Source organism: Bradysia coprophila, unplaced genomic scaffold (genome assembly GCF_014529535.1).
Source record: "Bradysia coprophila strain Holo2 unplaced genomic scaffold, BU_Bcop_v1 contig_232, whole genome shotgun sequence".
NCBI lineage: Eukaryota > Metazoa > Arthropoda > Insecta > Diptera > Sciaridae > Bradysia > Bradysia coprophila.
Genome location: NW_023503493.1, coordinates 20,329,595 through 20,343,169, shown reverse-complemented (window position 1 = coordinate 20,343,169; position 13,575 = coordinate 20,329,595). Strand labels below are relative to the sequence as shown.

The 13,575-nt window shown below is 36.5% G+C and overlaps 3 protein-coding genes across 8 annotated transcripts; 1 reads left to right on the top strand and 2 right to left on the bottom strand.

Annotated features, from left to right (window-relative positions):
* Nucleotides 1–417: 417 nt before the first annotated feature.
* Nucleotides 418–1,191, top strand: LOC119075677. The gene is made up of 4 exons (XM_037182196.1): nucleotides 418–535; nucleotides 615–719; nucleotides 792–973; nucleotides 1,045–1,191. Exons 1-4 carry the CDS (start codon nucleotides 463–465, stop codon nucleotides 1,129–1,131), a joined length of 447 nt encoding a protein of 148 aa, XP_037038091.1. The 5' UTR covers nucleotides 418–462; the 3' UTR covers nucleotides 1,132–1,191.
* A 535-nt stretch (nucleotides 1,192–1,726) lies between these two features.
* Nucleotides 1,727–6,129, bottom strand: LOC119075655 (mannosylglucosyl-3-phosphoglycerate phosphatase). Of its 6 annotated transcripts, XM_037182155.1 has the most exons (9): nucleotides 4,629–5,018; nucleotides 4,394–4,526; nucleotides 3,957–4,032; nucleotides 3,690–3,887; nucleotides 3,545–3,631; nucleotides 3,381–3,452; nucleotides 3,121–3,314; nucleotides 2,246–3,058; nucleotides 1,727–2,187 (listed from the first exon to the last, which is right to left on the bottom strand). In XM_037182155.1, exons 1-9 carry the CDS (start codon nucleotides 4,697–4,699, stop codon nucleotides 1,768–1,770), a joined length of 2,064 nt encoding a protein of 687 aa, XP_037038050.1. In that variant the 5' UTR covers nucleotides 4,700–5,018; the 3' UTR covers nucleotides 1,727–1,767. The 6 variants fall into 6 exon arrangements, with proteins under 6 accessions (XP_037038050.1, XP_037038052.1, XP_037038051.1 ...); XM_037182157.1 differs by lacking the exons at nucleotides 4,394–4,526; nucleotides 4,629–5,018 and adding an exon at nucleotides 5,981–6,129; XM_037182156.1 differs by lacking the exon at nucleotides 4,629–5,018 and adding an exon at nucleotides 5,981–6,109 and having other exon boundaries at nucleotides 3,690–4,032.
* Nucleotides 6,130–6,720: 591 nt separating this feature from the next.
* LOC119075673 (DNA oxidative demethylase ALKBH2-like) lies at nucleotides 6,721–7,762 on the bottom strand. Its single transcript, XM_037182190.1, has 3 exons — nucleotides 7,404–7,762; nucleotides 7,157–7,299; nucleotides 6,721–7,088 (listed from the first exon to the last, which is right to left on the bottom strand). Exons 1-3 carry the CDS (start codon nucleotides 7,638–7,640, stop codon nucleotides 6,794–6,796), a joined length of 675 nt encoding a protein of 224 aa, XP_037038085.1. The 5' UTR covers nucleotides 7,641–7,762; the 3' UTR covers nucleotides 6,721–6,793.
* Between the last annotated feature and the right edge of the window lie 5,813 nt (nucleotides 7,763–13,575).

The following is a 13,575-nucleotide window of genomic DNA, read 5'->3' as shown; positions in this document are numbered from 1 at the left end:
AGAGGTAAATTCGTATACTAATCCAATGATAAAAGTCATTTTCGTGTTCATGCTTACATTTTTAACAGCAGCCTATAGTCCAGTTGTTTCTAACGGTTCTAATCGATCAAAATAAATTGATTTTTAATTTCAAGAGATATATCTTAAGAAGCGTTGTAGATTTTGTATTTTGTAGATTAAACAAAATATACCGACGATGAAATCGCTTTGCAAGACGAAGGTCTCACAAACACCTGTCTCTTAGTAGCAGCTGAGGCTGGAACAGGTGGCTCGTAGATATCTATTCGATATTACGATTAGCATGTCTAATATACAATGTATTTAATTAATCTTAAGTGCACCTTAAGTACTTGCAAGTGTTCGCTAATCTTCGGGTATTTAAAGCATATCGAGTTGTTCCGGCATTACATTCGTTGCCAAAGCTGCTGACTTGTGGAACATTCAGAACCGAGCCATCCAAAAATGTTGACAAAAATTTTAATCATCGCCTTTGCAGTTGTAGGCGCTTCGGCTAATCTCAATTTCCAAAATTGTGGTAAATAATTTGCAATTCGTTTAATTTTTATTGAAATTTGTACTTGTACGCCCATCCCTTTCCTTTTATTCATTGATAGGATCACAATCAAACATTCAGGCTCTTAGGATTCGAGGTTGCGATTCGCTACCGTGCACGTTCGTAAGAGGAGGTTCGTACTACGGCGAAATAGATGTTGTTAAAGGTAAGACGTGATACTCTGTCGGTGATAGTTACATAATTCAAAATTTTCTCTTTTTCTTCGTTTATGACTTAGCGGTAGCCACTCCAGTTTTACCGACCGAGCTTTTTGTAGTACCCGGATTCCCGTTTCCTGCAATACGAATTTTTGAGGGAGATCTATGCGGAGAAATTATTGACGGCTCTTGTCCTACTGTAGCTGGACAGTTCCACAGAATTAGAATCTATATCGATATACCAGCAACTGGTTTGCCACCGGTTAGCAAATTTATTGTTTCCGTTTTTCTGTTTCAAGCTCACGGTCTTTTTTTGGTTTCTTTTATTTTCAGGTGAACAGTATCAATGTAAGAATTGTAGTAAGAGATGGTCATGGCCAAACGCAAATGTGCATACAATTTGGAGTGAGTGTGGACTGAACACGAATGCGCTAAGTTCTCTTTAAATATTTAATAAAACTTGTTTTTACTGCAAATCAGTGAAAGTGTATTTTATTTGTCGAAAAAAGCTTAAAACAGACTAGCAATTCAAATTGCTAACGTGGACAATTGATGCTGTATTGTGTTTTCCGTTGCTTATGCTTAGTCTGTGGTGAATATCCGAATACAATAGAAAACGCAGCATAAATTGTCGAACACAGCAATTTGAATTGCTAGTCTGTTTTGAGCTTAATTGTACGAAATTCACTGACCAGCACCAGTCGGAATAGAAGTGAATTTCATTACGAGAAAGAATTTTTTTTTGAGACAGCAGACAGTTGTGTGATAAATTGATGTGTGTGTGTGAGAGAGATATCGAAATGGTGTGCTATCTGTTGGAGAGTGTGTGCGAAAAACGTAACCATTCTGCGAAGTTAAATATTCGTGGGACAAAGAAAATCTAAGTTGGTCATCTCACAATCAACTCGAGAAAGTATTGAAAAGTGTTGTCAATGGTGTTCGAGGAAATGGAAAACAAGGTCACATTTTAAAAGATACTACTCGTCGATGACGTCAAATGGAATATATGTCTGAATTCAGACCATTAAAATATTTAATTAAGCGAACTGTTAAAATTTAAGTGTAATTCTCATCATCCTCTTTTATAACATCTGTGTTAGCCATTGTTTGTCGCTTACGAATCAACTGTTCTATGTATTCTTCGCTGTCGACGACAATGATTCGATGTTGAATGGTCGGTGCCAGCTGACAGCTCACTTGTTCCAAATCCTCCAACGAAGCCCGACGACACAATTTATTTTTATTGTGCGAAATGTCAATGGATTTCGGTTGATTTGTCAAGGATATCCGACGTCTAACTGGTGATGGACCATCCAAATCCAAATCTTCAAGCATCTGTACCATACTGTGCCGTCTGGACAGAGTTACCAGCGACTGTCGATGTTTAGAATGTTTAGCTTTGCCCGTTCGAACATTGATGGCATGGAAGTGGTTCTGAATAGCTAATCCAAGTTCTGGGCATTCGTCATCGTCCATCTGAAAGAGTAGGAAAAAAGTTATAACGACCGATTCGAAGGTTATGGTCATTTCTCACCAAAACTTTTTTGTCTTTGAACATTGTGAAACCATCGCAGCCTCCATACATATAACTTTTGATACACAACGAGTATTTCTGATCCAGATTCAACCATTCGTCAGCAACTTGCACCAATTGTGGCTCAACGCGACTTCCTGGTGGTTTCGTGGAATTGAATACAAACGAAATGCCAGACACCTGAGGGAAGCGGCCTTCCAATTTTGGATATGCGGAAACGGCATTTTCCAATGCGTCCAACAAATCTTTACCCGACACTTCTAAAACAATCAGTGGATCTCTCATAGGTACAACACTAACTAAGTCTTTCATAGTAAATGGCCCGGCTGGATGGATTTGATCGGAACGGAAGGTACCCGAATTTATGATGACCACATCTGCGCCAGTAGCTGACAGCACAACATCACAAACCCAATTTCCCAGATTTGTTTCGGAAGTTCGAATAGCCGAAAAGAGGCCGTTTAATTCGACACAAAAGTTTCCCAACACCTCGCCCATTTTCGATTCAATCATACTGGAATATTGCACGAGTTCGTCTTTCAATGCCTTATCTTCTGCATATTTCGATGTAACGTCAATTTGTTCCACAGTCACGTCCAATTTACCGTCACTGTTCCGCTCTTTGCCAATGGCAATTTTGGAGAACTGGCGAAAGTCTGTGCCCGATTTTATTACACTTATACCGTTGACCACATTTACTTCAAAGACGTGATCGTGTCCACCCAATATCAGATCGATTTTAGAACAATTTTTCGCAAGCTCTAGATCATTCGGTGTCCGCATGTGAGTCAACGCAATTATTATTTCACAACCCTGAAATGTGAAAAATATTTCTTCAAACGGAAACTTCCATGCGAACAGTACTGTAAATCTACCTCGTTTCTCAGTTCATCAGCCAAATCATTTCCCGCCTGGACGAAGTCAATGTAGGTCACTTCTTTGGAATCAATCGTGGGTAGAGTGTCCAACCATTCCTTCTCCACGAGCCCAATTAGACCGATGCGAATATTATCGTGTAATAGGAAGTGTGTTATCTTACCGCCACCAAGTGGTCTCCCCGTTTCGTTATCTATTCGACGTTATTGATTGATTTAAGAAACGTTCAAGGTTCAAGATTATTACGGAGAAAATTTACCGATGACGTTAGACATCAGCCATGGAAAGTTGGTTTTTTCAGTATGTTTAGCCAGTACCTCCAAACCGTGATCTAAAGGGTCAACATAATTTTAGATGCTTGATCTTTTCATGAAATAAGTGGATGTCTTATCTAATGATGTAGATTAAAACCGTTCTACATACCAAAATCGTGGTTTCCGAATACTGCACACATCGTCCCAACATCATTTAGAACAGGTACCATTTGCTCACCTTTCGTAAACGTACTCACTGCAAGAATTATATTTAAGACTGAACGAAGGGCGATACTAAGTCAACAATAACTTACACATGCTAGGTGAAAATGCGTCGCCACTAAACAATATCAGCGGATTTAAGTGACTGAATGACTTCATTGCAGTGGAAAATCTTGAAGCACCGCCGATTGGTTCAGCCGTAGAGTTTGCATCGATGTTATAAATATCATTGTAATGTAAAATGTAGAGAGCGTTGTTTGTGGTGGAGGACATTTTTCTGCTATCACGACCTGAAGTGTTGTAATGAAATGTCGGTAAAGTATTAATATCGAAAGACAATAAGTTACGGATATAAGTACCTAAAACAGATGAAGACAAGACATTCGGTGTAACTTGAATAGCTCTTTTTCCAGCTTCCTTTACCTCGATTGACGCCTAAAAAATCGTTTTTTTTATTAGAAAAGATTCTCTAAAGAATAAAATACATGCTGCCCATTGAGTGACTGTTGTTAGAGTATAAATGTGCAACTAAGTCAATAACAAGTAAAATCAGTGGTGAAGGAGTCGAGTTTTTCTATATAGTTCCTAATTAACATTTCAACACGGCGATAGTATGACAGTACATTCATTGAATCTGCTACTTCTTTTTTGTTTCAAGTGTCTAGTGTTTGATACCAAATCTGTTACTTCATTGGTTTTAACAAACATTAAAAAGAGCTCTGTGAAATGTGAAAAGCATGTGTCGAGCATACTGAGCAGAAACAACAACATCAATAAATTATCATAATTCATGAACCTGTTTCAACCATCCGACGACACTCTTCAGTCCTTTCGTCACTTCGGTTGGTTCGGGTAAATTTGATGTACCACTCTCTACTAAATCTCCCCACTTTGACCGCAAAGCCGATTGAGACGCAAATCCAGCCATTCTAAAGTAATCGTCAAAAGTGTGTTTTTGTTTGCTCAATGAAATTTGAAACAATTTTTTTTTACAACGAAAATAAAGAGATAAAAATCAAAACGATACGAACGGTTGCTGTGTCAATGTGACTGTCTTGAATATTAGGTCCAAATTTTTTGTTGTTGGACAGTACCGGTGCATATTGATTGTCAATTAAAAATAATTTAGGGAGACGAAATAGTAAAATAAAAATGACTAGGGAAACACTTTGAACTAGAAAGTTATACTACGTTATGAGACTACGGCTTTAGTCTATCCGCGAAACTTATTTTTAATGGCGATACTCTCAGCCGAAGACCTCATCACTTATATAGTATTAATTCAATCCGAAAGAAATAATTTAAAACTTGCATAGTCAAGCCAAAACAAGCGAAACACAGTTAGTATAAGTTCTATCACCATAAACAGTAAAGAATCAAATGGAAAATTACTTCACTTTATCTTCTTCTAAAGCGCAGATAAATTCTAAAAATATATTTGTTTTGGTTTGACTAAACAATGGATTCTATTGAAACTGCTGAAACTACGTACAGTTCAAAGGTCAAATAATTTTGAATTAATTTACTTCCGAAATTTATGGGTCACCTATTTATTCTAACAGGTGATTAAAAATTGAACAGCAAAAATCCTCGAACTAAATATGATTCATCTGAACTTCACTGACAGACAAAGTGCTAACGACAACTAAATATATAAATAACAAGACTGTGAGAAAAATCGGAACTCAAGTCAACGAGTTACTATCGTCACTAGCTAAGCACAGATTTTTCGTAATAATCGAGTGGATTCTGTAACGGAGAACAAGCACACGTATTATGTTCACTGAACTAAACTGCTAATTTCCACTAATTTCGAACACTAACTCCCATTGATAAACCAACAAAAAATGCATTTTGCGTTCACCTTGCACTGATTGAATTGCAAATCATGAAATAGATTACATCGATGACCTTGATTAAGTTTATTTTGAGAGTTAAGACCTGCTCTAGATATTAAACTGTAAGTATAAGTTCTTATAAATTACCTTCTTGCGAAACAATGCAACAACAACAACACAATGATGTATGGTGGTGTTGGATCGGAATGAAGATAGATATTTTGTTATTTGAAATATTTTGTTATTGCATTACATGCGACAGCGAAAGTAATTTCTTAACAGGGTCAAGGGTTAGTAACAGCTGTAAATATAACATCTATTGACTATTCACTTCTGCAATGTATTAAAACAGAGCATAAACGTCGACATAAACGTTTTACTGCATTGCTCAAACCATTTTATCGATTTAAACGATAGCACTGAGAAAATCCAAAGAAAACACAAAAAACTTTTAACAGTTGAACACAATTCCACGGACAATTTTCACGAAAACTTAATGATTTTCAAACTTAATTAATTGAATTGAACAGTTAGAAAACGAATACCTTTTAAATCGTTGTTTAATTTTGGGTGTAATAAGGTGTAAATTTGTCTTCGTTCACACACATGATTGTAATTCGAATGTGAGTACTAGATTCTAGACATACAGTTGAACGCGCATCACAGTACATGAGGTATCATGATCACGATGATGAATGACACATTTATACAACATAGCAACACACACACACGTTTCCATTCGTACAGTTGCCCTCTTCGCCACTGTCATAACACAACAAAAACAGCGGCTAATTTTGTATATTTTATGTTTTTGAATGAATGTCAATTTTATCTTAAAACAGCTTGAATTGGTCGTCATCTGGTATAGGCCGCAGCGACCAAAATGTTATTCTGATCAACAAATGAAGTGAAAGATTTTTCAGTCATCTGTTGAAAATACTTGAGCAAAAGAAGTAATAGATTCAGCTGAAGCAAACTTATGTTGAAAGCATAGAGATAGACTACCTAGAGGAATTATGACCGAAATTCATTGAAAAATTATATCACATGCACCACTAACACGAAAACGTCAACTTTGCTTTGCTTTTGACATTATGAGTCCCTTTACTTTTGACATGAAGAGTCCCGTGTACTGTCTGTACACGGAGCTGTCACACGTCACACACACATTCAAATATTTTTCATTTTAATTTGTCAGTTTGTTCTATTGAGAGGGCCCTTTTAAAAGTTGATTGCCATTTCCTGTAATGTGTACTGAGTAACAATGAAAACCATTAAATATCTGGAAATTTTATTTCATTTATCACACAAAGCCAGCATAGAGTGAAATCCTTTTTAAGTTCAATTTCTCTGTGGAATCATTCAGATCTGAAAATCTTCCTAAATGTTAGATTTATCCTCGGATGGAGTGCCTTCTTTCGAATCGGAAGTGAGTGCAACCAAAATTGATTAGTCGGCGGATTCATCACCAAAATGCTTCCATTAGGTAATTCCATTTTTATCGGTGTCAAATCGGGTCTCGCTTTTGAATTGCTATGTCGAAAGACAAAGTCACGATGTTGACCGAAAGATAACGATACAATTGGGCTGGATGGATCGATTTCTTTCTCACCGTCGCGGTGCTCTCCAATATGCTGATTACCATTTTCATATCTGTTTATCAATTGAGAAGAAATTTCAAGAAGCGAAATTGCTGAGTGATAACAATATTTTCGTCCAACCTGTTAACTAAGACAAAGTTATAGTCGAATCCTGTTAACTTGGTGACAATGTCTCGAAGCTGGGAAAGAAGTGGAAACCAGTTTCGCGTTGGCATCGTTAGGCCTGAGAAGGTGTAAGTAATACCCTCGTCACAATAAGCTGCCTGAAAAGAATAAATGAGATCGAAATTGAATAATACAGGTCAGATTGGAAAATATATGCGAGGATCAAGAAAAAATATCACAAAACAAAAGGAATCAGACTTGCCATTTTACGAGGAACAGGATGCCATTTCCCGAATACTTTTACTTTTAAACTGTTCTCTTCATAGTACTCCACCGCATCATCTAATCCCTTGTAAATCTCATAGGATAATCTCTTATCGAACAAGATCGCTGTTTCGACATCTAGATGTTCGGCTACAATTCTTCGGTAATTTTTAAGATTTTTTGTTTCAATCGGCTTATTGCCTATTTCATTCAATTGTTCGATTACACTCATCATAATAGCTTTATTCACTAAATCTCTAAATATCGTCAATTAGTTTCACATTTGACTTCACTTGCTCAGAGTTCTTGAAAGTGGAAGTTTCTCGTTTTCTTTGGCTCTTTTTGAAGGATGAAACGTCATCATAAAATATGTACTAGCACATGATGTGCGTTGATAATAGTTATTTACGTATCGATTGAGGAGGCCGAAAGAGTTACGTATTAAGTTTTTCATGTGTCGGGGCCGAAAATGAGAGAGTTTCGATATTTTTCTCAGGTTTTCGACCCCTTACATGAAAGGGCACTTTCGCATGTAGCGAACACAACAAGCGAAATTGCCTAAAAACAATCGTCCAAAACAGATACACAAATAACTATTGTATGCTTGCTAAGAGGACCGAAAGTAAGCAAATGTCAATTTAAGGGGCGAAAGCGATAGCGAATTGACAGCTTTACTTTCGGTCCTCTTAACAAGCATACAAAAATCGTTGTTAACTATTTTGAAATAAAATTGGTTGAAATCGGAACTGATGTACAAAATTGGCTTAAAGGATCGTAGAAACGAAAAATGTGTTTCGCGTTGCTTTCGCTTACGTATCAAATCAATCGGAATCGTTAACCTAAATCTAAAACAGATGAAAATTGGAAAATGAATGCAATTACCTGTCACATACGGCTATTCATGTGTTATCGATAATATAACGACGACAAAAATAATGACAAGCTCTGGGTAATATGGTTCTTTATAATGTATGTTAAAACATTAAAGTCCAAGATTTGAAATCAACCGATTAATAGTGCGTTACTTAACTTAACGATGGGGCAAATAATAGAAATGGTACTTATTGTGTGAAATTTGACGATCGAGGCATATCCGAGGTCGGTAAACACACAAGAAATACCATTTCCATCATTTACCCCATTGCCAAGTAAGGTATTTTATTTAAAAAAAAAACTTCATGTAAAGTTTTTAATCCGTGGAGCAATAGTACATTACTATACCAGTGAAGGCCAGTGAAGCCTGAAGCCCTCGGATACTTTTACTCATCTTGATACGAGATATCAAATTATTTCACGTATAAAGTATCCCACAAAAACCTCAAAGAGGAAAAGGTGACGCTAGTGTAGTAAAAATTAAACTTCCAAAACGTTTGATATTGGTTTTGGTGACGCATTCTGCGCCTCAACGTAATCAATTTTTACCAAGAAAATTTTAACAAGAAAATATGTCAACGAGAAGTTTACCGATGAGATTTTACAACGAAAGCTTTACAAAAAAAAAATGCGTCACAAGTGGCAGACGCTGAGGAAACCCCTCATACGACAATAATCATCTGACACTTTGTGACGCATTTTTAGCCCCGTACGAAGTACTGGGGGCTTATAAGATTAATATGCCGTTTGTAACACGTCGAATTGGAAGCAGACAGTAAGGGCAAAGCATTTGGTTATGTTCATAGACTACGAATCCGCAATAAAAAAAATGTCCGTCCGTCCGTCCGTCCGTCCGTCCGTCCGTCCGTGACCCCTCTAGCTTGAGCAAATCACAACCTTTTTTCAAAATTCTTTTTTTCCCCGATTGGTATCGACAAAAGTAAGGTCAAGTTCGAAAATGGGCATGGTAGGGTCGGCCCTTCCAGAGCTAGGGCCCTATAGGTGTTTTTCAGTCTTTCGACGATATCTACCGAAATACGCACGCAATAGATGCTTGTGATATATCAAATGAAAGGTATTGACGAGTAGAACAAAGTTGCTGAACATTGTTTTTGTGTAGGATGCAACGCGAGCTTGTTGGTAGGGCTCAAAGGTCGTTACTCGGCCCTAAGAGTTTTTTCCACATAAATCGAGTAAATCTCATCCGATTTTGCCAGATTTAGTTTTTTATGGAAGGTAATTGAATACCGAAAAGAACGTGGCGAAAAAAGTTTCAAATTTGGGCCCTTGGACTAAGGCCGCTACTCGGCCCTAAGTGTTTTTTGCACATAAATCGAGTAAATCTCATCCGATTTTGCTAGATTTTGTTTCATTTGAGAGATAATTGAATGCCGAATTGAATGATGGCAAAAAAAGTTTCAAATTTGGGCCTTTGGACTAAGGCCGCTACTCGGCCCTAAGTGTTTTTTGCACATAAATCGAGTAAATCTCATCCGATTTTGCTAGATTTAGTTTTTTATGGAATCTAATTGAATACCGAAAAGAACGTGGCGGAAAAAGTTTCAAATTTGGACCCTTGGACTAAGGCCGCTACTCTGCCCTAAGTGTTTTTTGCACATAAATCGAGTAAATCTTATCCGATTTTACTAGATTTAGTTTTTTATGGAAGGTAATTGAATACCGAAAAGAACGTGGCGAAAAAAGTTTCAAATTTGGGCCCTTGGACTAAGGCCGCTATTGGGCCCTAAGTGTTTTTTGCACTTAAATCGAGTAAATCTCATCCGATTTTGCTAGTTTTGGTTTCATTTGAGAGATAATTGAATACCCAATAGAAAATAATATCGTAAATTGTTGGTTTTATTTGAGAGGTACTTCGTACGGGCTTTCGTAATTGCGCTATGCGCAATTTTAAAAATGAACACTTTCAGTAAATTTGACCATGCCCAACTTGACTTGCATTTTGGTAACAGACGCATTAGAGGGTTGTAGACGTATTAGGGTTCCGGGCGTATTACGGCTACGGACGTATTATGGTTACGAACGAAATAGGATTACGGGTCGTACGGGGCTAAGTCGCAGCAAACGCTCCGACTGTTCTGATGCCTTGTTTTTGTAAAGCTTTCGTTGTAAAATCTCATCGGTAAACTTCTCGTTGACATATTTTCTTATTAAAATTTTCTTGGTAAAAATTGGTTACGTTGAGGCGCAGAATGCGTCACCAAAACCGATATCAAACGTTTTGGAAGTTTAATTTTTACTACACTAGCGTCACCTTTTCCTCTTTGAGGTTTTTGTGGGATATCAATTGTTTTGGAAGTTTTGGGTAATACATAGAGTTAAGCAAGCTCTACAAGTGACAATTTATCCCAAGTCTACATACCGTACAATTACAGTGGGCTTTTTTTGGTTCGGAACATTTTGAGACATTTTCGAATTTTAACAGTCATCGATGTTCCCAGTCAATTAAGTTGTTTCCACTTATGATATTTTGCGCCAAGTTATCAAACACTGGAAATCACTTAATGCACTGGGTGCGTCGATGGACATTAAAACTCTGATAAATGATCTAAAATTGTGTTTTCTTAAGTTGAACATGCAGTATCGCCGAAAATTTTTCAAAAATATGAAATTTCAAGATAACCGCCGTATTCTTGAAATGTCGATAAAAGTTTACCGTCAACGAAACTGTACAAGTGACACTTTATCCCAACTCTCTACATGCCATATAGCCGGAAATATCTCAAAAATACGAAATTTCAAGATGGCCGCCATTTTCTGGAAATATCGATAAAAGTTTTCCACCAACGAAACTGTACAAACGATACTGTATCCCAACTCTCTACATGCCGTATAGCCGAAAATATCTCAGACATACGAAATTTCAAGCTGGCTTCCATTTTCTGGAAATATTGATAAAAGTTTTCCACCAACGAAACTGTACAAGCGACACTTTATCCTAACTCTCTACATGCCGTACAGCAGGAAATATCTCAAAAATACGAAATTTCAAGATCGCCGTCATTTTCTGGAAATATCGATAAAAGTTTTCCACCAACGAAACTGTACAAGTGACACTTTGTCCCAACTATCTACATGCCGTATAGCCGAAAATATCTCAAAAACACGAAATTTTAAGATGGCCGCAATGATCTTGAAATATCGAAAAAAGTCTTCCGTCAACGAAACTGTACAAGCGATACTTTTCCCAACTATCTGTAGCCGAAAATATCTAAAAAATACGAAATTTCAAGATGGCCGCAATTTTCTTGAAATGCCGGAAAAAGTTATCCGTCAACGAAACTCTATGATTATCAATTTACTGCAAGTATGTATGTGCCATATAGGCCTAAATACAATAAATACAAAAAAATCAAAGAATTTCCAAGATGGCTGCTTTCCACCATTTTGTTGGACATTCTAACCCTAAAACAAATTCCAAATTGAAACCTGAAACCTGAAATTCCAAAATGATCCAAAAATTTTGCGAACAAACAAATTTTTCAAATTCATAATTTCGCGCACATTTTATATGAAGCACGGCAACACTGATCTACTACACAATCATTATAATAGAAATGTAGCTGTCATATTTTTGTCATATGAATGAAATAATGGCTTTTATTAAATTTACAGAAATTAAGTAAAAAACTTCAATAAAATTTATTGATTTGCCGATGAAAAAGTGTTAAGATTGAATTAATATAACTGTGGATTTACATAGCAACGTAAAAGTGACAGATGCAAAAATTTTCTCATACGGCAACTCGAAATTTCATTCATAATTTTAATTTTATGAATGAAATTTCGGGTTGCAGTATTTAAAAAACATTGCATCTGTCACTTTTACGTTGCTATGTAAATCCACGGTAAGTTTTAGCAAAAGTGCGAGCGCAGTTTTCGCAAACAGATGTAGTGGTTCGATACGTATATCAAACCCACATGAAACATTTCTATTAATTCAAATATGGAAAATGTGCTGAAAATGTGTGAAGATGCTTCATTTCAAGTGGTTTTCAAGTGGTATTTTCTCCGGATGTAGACCACTGTTTTTAATGATCTATAGCTCGTTGAACTCGTATTGACGAGCACTTTCGTTTGAACATATTTTTTTTTTGATTTGGTTCAGTATGGAAAAGTTAAAATGTTCGCCTATATATAGGTTCCTTAGTCTCCCTTTGGTTGTTTTCTTTTCTTAGGGAGTCGACTAGCGTCACGAACCTCCGCTATCGCTTCGGTTCATGATGGCGTTTTACTTTACGAGCGAGGGAAAGGGTTTTCACTAGTCAGGGAATGGCCAAATTACCTCACTAGTAAAGTAAAGTTAATTTTACCTCACGGTTTTGAATAAAAAGACTTTATAGGACATCCAGAGGACAAAACTCTCTTCATTCATCGCTGATTCTTACCGTTTTTTTTTAAATCCCGCTTCAGCTGCCTAATAAAACGATTAAACTATTAAAAAATAAAATAAAAATAGGACAAACAGAGTTTAAACACTCTTCCCTTGCCCAAGGATATTGTGGTAAACACATATTTTCTACGTCTTTCAGACTGGCAAGTAAAAGACTCTATTATAATGTATATTTACGCTTCTGAGCTTTTCATCTCAGGTTAAGCAAAATTGGTGTATGTACAAAGTGGTTTACTTTACTCCCGTGATCGAATCTGTACTATTCTGATGACTCCACTCGGTAAAAGACTGACTCAAAAGCATGGACTATTTTTGTAATAACATTCTGCTCACAATTTTTGATATTTTCTCGTAGAAAAATGTAGAAAAATTTGAGAAAATTGCAAAAATATGGAAAATTATTTTTTTTTCCAAAAATAGTCGTTGCTAAGAAGCCTAAGAAGCAAGCCTCTCCAATAAGGTACTGTTTTGACCGTTTGGCAGTTTTAAAGTTACTAGTTCATTGTCACACCAAACAAAAAATGACCCATTCTGGCGTGACCATTTATTACCCCTTTGAAAATCTATAAAATCTTGAGTTGTATAGAGAGACTAGCAGAACTGTTGATTGATAGAGTACCTTTTGTAATTAAATTTTTAGTTTGGCCTTTATTGTGCCGCTTGGAAATGGGAAAGCCATAGCCTAATATCGATAACGACTCCTTTCACCAATGAATGTATGATACCAGGTATCTCCGATTTTCCAAAAGAGGACGATTTATCTTGTTAAAATTTCTTGTTATTCCTTAAAATGATATGAAAATGAGTGCGTTCGAAAACGTTCTTAAAATCGTAATTTCTTCTGGTGACATTAGACACACCTGAGAGTTTATATTCATTGCCTTTT